This window comes from Mustela nigripes, chromosome 12 (assembly GCF_022355385.1).
Source record: "Mustela nigripes isolate SB6536 chromosome 12, MUSNIG.SB6536, whole genome shotgun sequence".
Taxonomy (NCBI): Eukaryota; Metazoa; Chordata; class Mammalia; order Carnivora; family Mustelidae; genus Mustela; species Mustela nigripes.
Window position 1 is genome coordinate 154,562,837 of NC_081568.1, and position 9,128 is coordinate 154,571,964.

Below are 9,128 nucleotides of genomic sequence, written 5' to 3' on the forward strand. Positions count from 1 at the left end.
TAATTCTTTTTCAGAAAATAACTAGTTTCAAAGTAATTTTTTGCTTTTAGGCTGTTCTCAGTATAATCAGTCCAAATAAGTATCAAGATGTCTTAGAGGCAGGAAGCAGTTGCCTTAAATGCCTTGTCCAATATGGAAAAACTTTTAGTGTAAAAGAAGGTATCACATTAATAAGTTTAAACATGAAATTTTCAAGGTCAGAGAAGACAAAATTAAATTTACAATAATTTAAAACATTTTATTGTTTATTTCTGAACATTATTTTTAAGGTCAGAGTTTAAAATTAGAAGACCAGCTCAAAAGCTGTGTCAAACGTGAAAGTGACTAGAACCTACGTTTGAGACACAAGACAAAAATAAAAGAAAAATACATATTTTCATTTAATGACCAGCCAGAAAGAATCTAGTTACAAATTAATGAATTGTGTCAACATGAAGCACTTATCCTTTTGTGTGTTTGGTGTAATTTGTGGTTGTGCTTGAGCATGTCCAGTAAAGGATGATGCAGGTCAAAAGATTGGGTTTTAATCTTATATCTGAAGTGTAACAATGCGTGCAATCTTTGCAAAAATGCTAAAATGCTTCACACGTAAGTCTCTTCAACCACCAACTGCTAATAAATAGCACATATATATCCATATTATTAAATTACTTGATATTAACCAAATACAGAACAGGCACCCAACATATGTTAGACTGTCAGTCTACATTCAGTTACTGAAGCATACTCATGAATCCTTTTTATTACTCTAGGACTGTGTGTTTGGATCAAAAGCCTCAGTGTGTGGCCTCTGTTTACCAGTATGCCTCAATATGTCTTCAATGGGCCCAGACAATGCAACTCTCCACCAGGATTTTCTCCTCCTTGGATTTCCAGGGTCCCAGGTCCTTCAGCTCTCTCTTTTTATGCTTTTTCTGGTGATGTACATCCTCACAGTGAGTGGTAACATGACTATTTTGATGTTGGTTACTACCTCCCACCAGCTACATACCCCTATGTACTTCTTTTTGAGCAATCTTTCTTTCTTGGAAATTTGGTATACCACAGCTGCTGTCCCCAAAGCCCTGGCCATCCTTCTGGGGAGAAGTCAAACCATATCATTTACTGGCTGCCTTTTGCAGATGTACCTTGTTTTCTCACTGGGCTGCACAGAGTATTTCCTACTAGCAGCCATGGCTTATGACCGCTATCTGGCCATCTGCTATCCTCTACACTATGGGGCCATCATGAGCAGCCTGCTCTCAGCACAGCTAGCCCTAGCATCCTGGCTGTGTGGTTTTATGGCTATTGCAGTGCCCACAGCCCTCATAAGCACCCTGTCCTTCTGTGGCCCTCGCACAATCAACCACTTCTTCTGTGACATTGCACCCTGGATCACCCTAGCTTGCACCAGCACACAGGCAGTGGAAATCGTGGCCTTTGTGATTGCTTCAGTGGTCATACTGAGTTCATGCCTCATCACCCTGGTTTCCTACATCTTCATCATCAGCACCATTCTCAGGATCCCTTCAGCCAGTGGCAGGAGCAAAGCATTTTCCACATGCTCCTCACATCTCACTGTGGTGCTCATCTGGTATGGGTCTACGATCTTTCTTCATGTCCGCCTCTCAATCAAAGAGGCCTTGGATCTGACCAAAGCCGTGCATGTCCTGAACACTGTGGTGACTCCTGTTCTAAACCCCTTCATCTACACTCTCCGTAACAAAGAAGTAAGAGAAACTCTGCTGAAGAAGTGGAAGGGAAAATGAACAGATCTTAATAAAACAGAACTCTAAATTATCTTCTTATCTCCCCAGTTAAGAATATGGAGGGAAAAGGAAAACGTTCCTTGATATAGGAGAGAAAAAAAAAAAAAACTGAAGGGGAAGAAAAAAAAGCTGCATATACTTGTTCTACTTTTTCAATATATGATTGGAAATGGAGTTCTCAATATAAGTACACCAGACTCTTTCAGGGGGAAAAAATGTGTATACTGAGTTAGATTTGTCCTTCACTTTCTTCTTTTCATTTTTAAAAAAAATTATTGTTATTTTTTATTATGTTATGTTAGTCACTAGACAGTATATCATTAGTTTCTGGTTGCAGTGTTCCAAGATTCATTGTTTATCTATAACACCCAGTGTTCCATGCAATTTGTGCCCTGTTTAACACCTTACTTTTCTTTTTTTATTTAAATTTAATTAACTGTCATATAGTACATCATTAGCTTTTGATGTATTGTCCAATGATTTTCGAGTTGTGTTTAATACCCAGTGGTTCTCACATCACATGCCCTCCTTAATACCCACCTGGTATTAACAAGTAGTAACACCTTGTTACTACAATACCCCCACTTCTGTAACTCTCAGATAGTTTTCAGAGTCCAGAGTGTTTTATGGTTTGTCTCCCTCTCTGATTTCTTCCCATTCAGTTTTCCTTCCCCTCAGCTATGGTCCTCTGCCCTATTCCTTATAATCCACATATGAGTAAAACCATATGATAATTATCTTTCTCTACTAGACTTATTTCACTTAGCATGATCCGGTACAATTCCTTCCATGTTGATGCAAATAGTAGGTATTCATCCTTTCTGAAGTCTGAGTAATATTGTGTTGTATATATGAACCAGATATTCTGTATCAATTCATCAATGGAAGGGCAGCTCATCTCCTTTCACAGTTTGGCTATTTTGAACATCACTGCTATGAACATTGGGGAGCATGTTCCCCTTCTTTTCACTACATCTGTTTCTTTGGAATAAATACCTAATAGTGAAAATTCTGGGTCATAGTGTAACTCTATTTTTAATTTTCTTAGTAACTTCTGTTCTGTTTCCAGAGTAACTGTATCAGCGTGCATTCTCATCAACAATTTAAGAAGGTTCATCTTACCCCACATCCTTGCCAACATTTTCTGTTTACTGTCTTGTTAATTTTGGCCATCTGGTATAAAGTGGTATCTCATTGTGATTTTGATATGTATTTCCATGATGACAAGGATTGTTGAACATTTTTTTATGTATTATCCATTTATATGCCTTCTTTGGAGAAGTGTGTGTTCATAACTTCTATACACTTCATGATTGGATTATTGTGTGTGTGTGTGTGTGTGTGTGTGTGTGTTGAGTTTGAGAAGTCCTTGACTTTCATATATAAAACTAGGTACTCATGAGAAGAGTGTATTACTAACTAAACTTTAAATTATTGTCCCTTTTAAATTTTGCCTTGATCATGTAAGTAAAAACTTTTGATAACTGTACTTGGAAAATATGAAGTATGAGAAATAGGAAATTTTTTGAAATGATAAAAAGATAACTGAAATTAGAGTGTACTATTATTTCAACATACTGTTTTCTGTATAAAATACAGTAAAACAGGTATATATAAAATGATAACTATCATGTGTCACATTTGTTTAACAAGGATAGTTAACAAAGCAATCTAAAAAACAGGTGTTGAAATGTGAAAAGTAGATAAAAAGGACTGCAAGAGGGTTTAAAAAAAAAACAATAGAAGTCCCTTACATAACGTTTTGTCTCTAGAAAAGAAAAGAAAAATAAAATACTAATTCTAATTGTTATAATGTCACTAAGGTTAGAATATTCAGTGGCTTCAGTGGAAAAACAACTACAGGAAAAAAAAATGTGATAATTACTTGATTTCCCCTGATCCTGTTTCTTAAGGAGCAAGATACATTTTACCATCAACTTATCAAATATTCATTTACCTCTCCTTATCCCATTTTCCATGCCTGCATATTAGAAGCAGCAAAGAAGGGCTTGGCAGGCTGACCCAGTCTGGATGCATTCTACATTGACTTACACACATAAAAATATGTGCTTCTCAAAGGAGAAAAGCCTGTGGAACTGAGTAGAAGCTACCCCTTAGATTCTCTCTCTTTTTTTTAATTAACATATAATGTATTATTTGATTCAGGGGTACAGGTTTATGATTCATCAATCTTACACAATTCACAGCACTCACCATAGCACATACTATCCCCAAAGTCCATCAGTCAGCAACTCAATCCCTCTTACCCCTTCCCTTCCAGCAGGCCTCAGTGTATTTCCTGAGAATGTGAGTCTCTTGTACTTTGTCTCCTTCTCTCATTGCAACTTGTTTCATTTTTCCCTCCCTTACCCTAAGATATTCTGTCTTGTTTTTCAAGTTCTTCATATCAGTGAGATCATATGAAACTTGTCTTTCTCTGATTGACTTATTTTTCTTAGCATAATACCCTCTAGTTCCATCCACATCCTTGCAAATGGCTAGATTTCGGGGTTTTGATGATTGCATAGTATATAATTTTATCCAGGTTTATTCCATTGTTTGATTGTGGTCCTTGCTGCTATAAACATTGGGGTGCATGTGCCCCTTCAGATCACGACATTTGTATATTTAGGGTAAATAAGCAGTAGTACAATTGCTACCCTCTATATTCTGTTTATTTGTGGTATTTGGAAACTTTTTTGGATTCCCACTCAAAAGTGAAGAGGGAGGAGGATAAAACAAGAAGACTATATATTTGAATGGAGTATGATAAAATATTTCATTGTGAGAGAGAAATTTTTGAAAACTATGTTGAAAGTTTGCCACTTGAAGTACCATAATTAAATGATGTACATGTAATCCAATTTATTTTAGTTACTGTGAGCGTTTGTTTCAAATACAAAAAATTTCTAAGCTTTGAAAATTCAAAAAAAAAAAAAGATTGTACAGAAATGTTTTTGTTTGTGGTGATGGTATCATATGAACATAGACAATATGTTGGAAAGAGAATTCAGGCTAACAATTATCCAGGCAATAGTTAGGTTGGAGAAAGCCATGGATGACCAAAAGGAATGGATTAGAGCTGAACTGAAAGCGACCAGACAGGATGTTCACAATGTTAGGGCGGTGCTTAAAGCTACCATGGAGGAGGTTCACAATGCTATCAATAAGTTCCAATCTAATCTAAACTCTCTCAAAGCTAGGGTAAGGGAGACAGAAGATAGAATTCGTGATCTGGAGGAAAAACAGATAGAGAGAAAGGATAAGGAGGAGGCTGGAACAAACAGCTTAGAAACCATGAAAACAGAATCAGGGAAATAAATGATGCCATGAAACCTTCCAACATCAGAATTATCGGAATCCCTGAAGGGGAGAAGAAAGAAAGAAGTCTAGAAGATATAGTGGAACAAGTCCTTCATGAAAATTTTCCCAATCTCTCAAATGGAACCAGCGTTCATGTACTAGAAGCTGAAGAGTCTCCACCCAAGATTATACATTCCAAAAACACACCAGGGCACCTGATAATCAAATTGAGGAATTATAATTGTAGGTATAATCTCTTGAAAGCCGTCAGGGCAAAGAGGCTTCTTACTTACAGAGGGAAGCCCATCAGAATAACGTCAGATCTCTCAACAGAGACCTGGAAAGCCAGAAAATGCTGGCGAGATATATTCAGTTCACTAAATGAGAAGAACACGCAGCCAAGAATACTTTATCCAGCAAGACTGACATTCAAAATGGATGGAGAGATAAAGAGTTTCCAAGACCAGCAAGGCCTAAAAGAATATGCAACCACCAAGCGGACACTGCAGGAAATATTAAGGGGAGGGTTCTATAAAAGAGGAAAAATCCTAAGAATAGAATTGAACAGAAATATAGAGACAGTCTACAGAAAGAAAGACTTCAAAGGTAACTCGATGTCAATAAAAACGTATTTATCAGTATTCACTCTCAATGTGAATGGCCTAAATGCTCCCATAAAATGGCACAGGGTTGCAGATTGGATAAAACTACAGGACCCATCCATATGTTGTCTACAAGAGACCGATTTTGAACCTAAAAATACACCCAGACTGAAAGTAAAGGGATGGAGAAGCATCTTTCATGTCAATGAACGTCAAAAGAAGGCTGTGGTAACAATTCGCATATCAGATAAACTAGACTTTAAAGTAAAGACTGTAGTCAGAGATACAGAAGGACACTACATAATCCTTAAAGGGACTATCCACCAAAATGATCTAACGGTTCTAAATATCTATGCTCCCAATACGGGAGCAGAAAATTACTTAACAAAACTGTTAATCAAGATAAAGAGTCATATTGATATGAATACACTAATTGTAGGAGATCTTAACACTCCTCTCTCAGAAATAGACAGATCATCAAAGCATAAAACCAATAAAGAAACAAGAGCATTGAATGACACTTGGGAACAGATGGAACTCATAGATATATAGAGAACATTCCACCGTAAAACAACATAATACTCATTCTTCTCAAGTGCACACGGAACCTTCTCCAGAATAGACCACATACTGGGTCACAAATCAGGACTCAACTGATACCAAAAAACTGATATTATTCCCTGCATAGTCTCAGATCACAGTGATTTGAAACTGGAGCTCAATCACAAGGAAAAGTTCCGAAGGAACTCAAACATCTGTAGTTAAAGACCACCTTGCTTAAGAATGCTTGGATCAAGGAGATCAAGGAAGAACTGAAACAATTCATGGGAACCAATGAGAATGAAGACACTTTGGTCCAAAACCTATGGGATACAGCAAAGGCAGTCCTAAGGGGGAAATACATAGCCATCCAAGCCTCCCTCAAAAAATTGAAAAATCCAGAACACAGCAGCTTTCTCTACACCTTAAAGAACTGGAGAATCAACAACAAATCAAACCAACTCCACACATAAGAAGGGAAATCATCAAGATTAGAGTTGAGATCAATGAGGTAGTAACCAAAGATACAGGAGAACGTATCAATGAAACTAGAAGTTGGTTTTTTGAAAGAATCAATAAGATCGATAAGCCACTGGCCACATTAATCCAAAAGAAAAGAGAGAAAGACCAAATTCATAAAATTATGAATGAAAAGGGAGAGTTCACAACTAAGACCAAGGAAGTAGAAACAATCATCGGAAGTTATTATCAACAGTTATATGCCAATAAGCTAAGCAACCTAGATAAAATGGATGCATTCACGGAAAACTATAAACTGCCAATATTGAACCAGGAAGAAATCGACAACCAGAATGGACCTATATCTCATAAGGAGATTGAAGCAGTGATCAATAATCTCCCCAAAAACAAGAGCCCAGGACCTGATGGATTCCTTGGGGAATTCTACCAAATTTCAAAGAAGAAATAACACCTATTATCCTGAAGCTGTTTCAAAAAATTGGAGCAAAAGGAAAACTTCCAGACTCTTCCTATGAAGCCAGCATTACCCTGATGCCCAAAGCAGGTAAAGACCCTACCAAAAAGGATAATTTCAGACCAATATCACTGATGAATATGGATGCTAAGATTTTCAACAAGATCATAGCAAACAGGATCCAACAGCACATTAAAAAGATTATCCACCACGACCAGGTGAGATTAATCCCTGGGCTACAAGGATGGTTCAACATTCGCAAATCAATCAATGTGATACAACAAATTAATATGAGAAGAGAGAAGAACCACATGGTCTCTCAATTGATGCAGAGAAGCATTTGACAAAATCCAGCATCTGTTCCTGATTAAAACGCTGCAAAGTATAGGGATAGAGGGAACATTCCTGAACCTCATCAAATCTATCTATGAAAGAACCACAGCAAATATAATCCTCAATGGGAAAAAGCTTGCAGCCTTCCCATTGAGATCAGGAAGAAGACAAAAATGCCCACTTTCACCACTCTTGTTCAACATAGTATTAGAAGTCCTAGCAACAGCAATCAGACAACAAAGAGAAATAAAAGGTATCCAAACTGGCAATGAAGAAGTCAAACTCTCTCTCTTCGCAGATGACATGATTCTTTATATGGAAAACCCAAAAGACTCCACCCCCAAACTACTAGAACTCATACAGCAATTCAGTAACGTGGCAGGATAAAAACTCAATGTGCAGAAAGCAGTGGCTTTCTTATACACTAAAAATGAAAATACAGAAAGGGAAATCAGAGCATCGATTCCATTTACGAGGAGCCATAAGATACCTGGGAATAAACCCAACCAAAGAGGCAAAGGGTCTGTTCTTAAGGAACTACAGAACACTCATGAAAGAAATTGAAGAAGACACAAAAAGATGGAAGACCATTCCATGCTCTTGGATTGGAAGAATAAACTTTGTTAAAATGTCTATACTTCCTAGAGAAATCTATACTTTCAATGCCATTCCGATAAAAATTCCACCTGGATTCTTCAAAGAGCTGGAGCAAATAATCCAAAAATATGTATGGAATCAGAAGAGACCCAGAATCACTAAGGAAATGTTGAAAAACAAAAATAAAACTGGGGGCATCATGTTACCTGATTTCAAGCTTTATTACAAAGCTGTGATCACCAAGACAGCATGCTACTAGCATAAAAACAGACACATAGACCAGTGGAACAGAGTAGCGAGCCAAGATATGGACCCTCAACTCTATGGTCAATTAATCTTCGACAAAACAGGAAAAAATATACAGTGGAAAAAAGACAGTCTCTTCAGTAAATGGTGCTGGGAAACTGGAAAGCTATATGTAGAAGAATGAAACTGAACCATTCTCTTACATTGCACACACAGATAAACACAAAATGGATAAAAGACCTCAACGTGAGACAGGAATCTATCAGACACCTAGAGGAGAACATAGGCAGTAATCTCTTCGATATCAGCCACAGCAACTTCTTTCAAGATATATCTCCAAAGGCAAAGGAAACAAAAGCAAAAATGGACTTTTGGGACATCATCAAAATCAAAATCTTTTGCACAGCAAAGGAAATAGTCAAGAAATCAAAGAGGCAACCCACGGAGTGGGAGAAGATATTTGCAAATGACAGTACAGACAAACGGTTGATATCCAGGATCTACAATTAACTCCTCAAACTCAACACACATGAAACAGGCAATCATATAAAAAAATAGGCAGAAGATATGAACAGAGACTTCTCCAATAAAGACATACAAATGGCTATCAGACACATGAAAAATTGTTCATCATCACTAGCCCTCAGGGAGATTCAAATTAAAACCATATTGATTTTAGCCATTCTGACTGGTGTGAGGTGATATCTCATTGTGGTTTTGATTTGTATTTCCCTGATTCCCAGTGATATGGAGCACTTTTTCATGTGTCTGTTGGCCATCTGGATGTCTTCTTTGCAGAAATGTCTGTTCATGTCCTCTGCCCAT

At 37.2% G+C, this 9,128-nt stretch overlaps 1 protein-coding gene across 1 annotated transcript; it reads left to right on the top strand.

The window, feature by feature from the left end:
• Positions 1-812: 812 nt before the first annotated feature.
• Positions 813-1,748, top strand: LOC132027665 (olfactory receptor 6F1). The gene has a single exon (XM_059416424.1). It carries the CDS (start codon positions 813-815, stop codon positions 1,746-1,748), a length of 936 nt encoding a protein of 311 aa, XP_059272407.1.
• Positions 1,749-9,128: the final 7,380 nt, after the last annotated feature.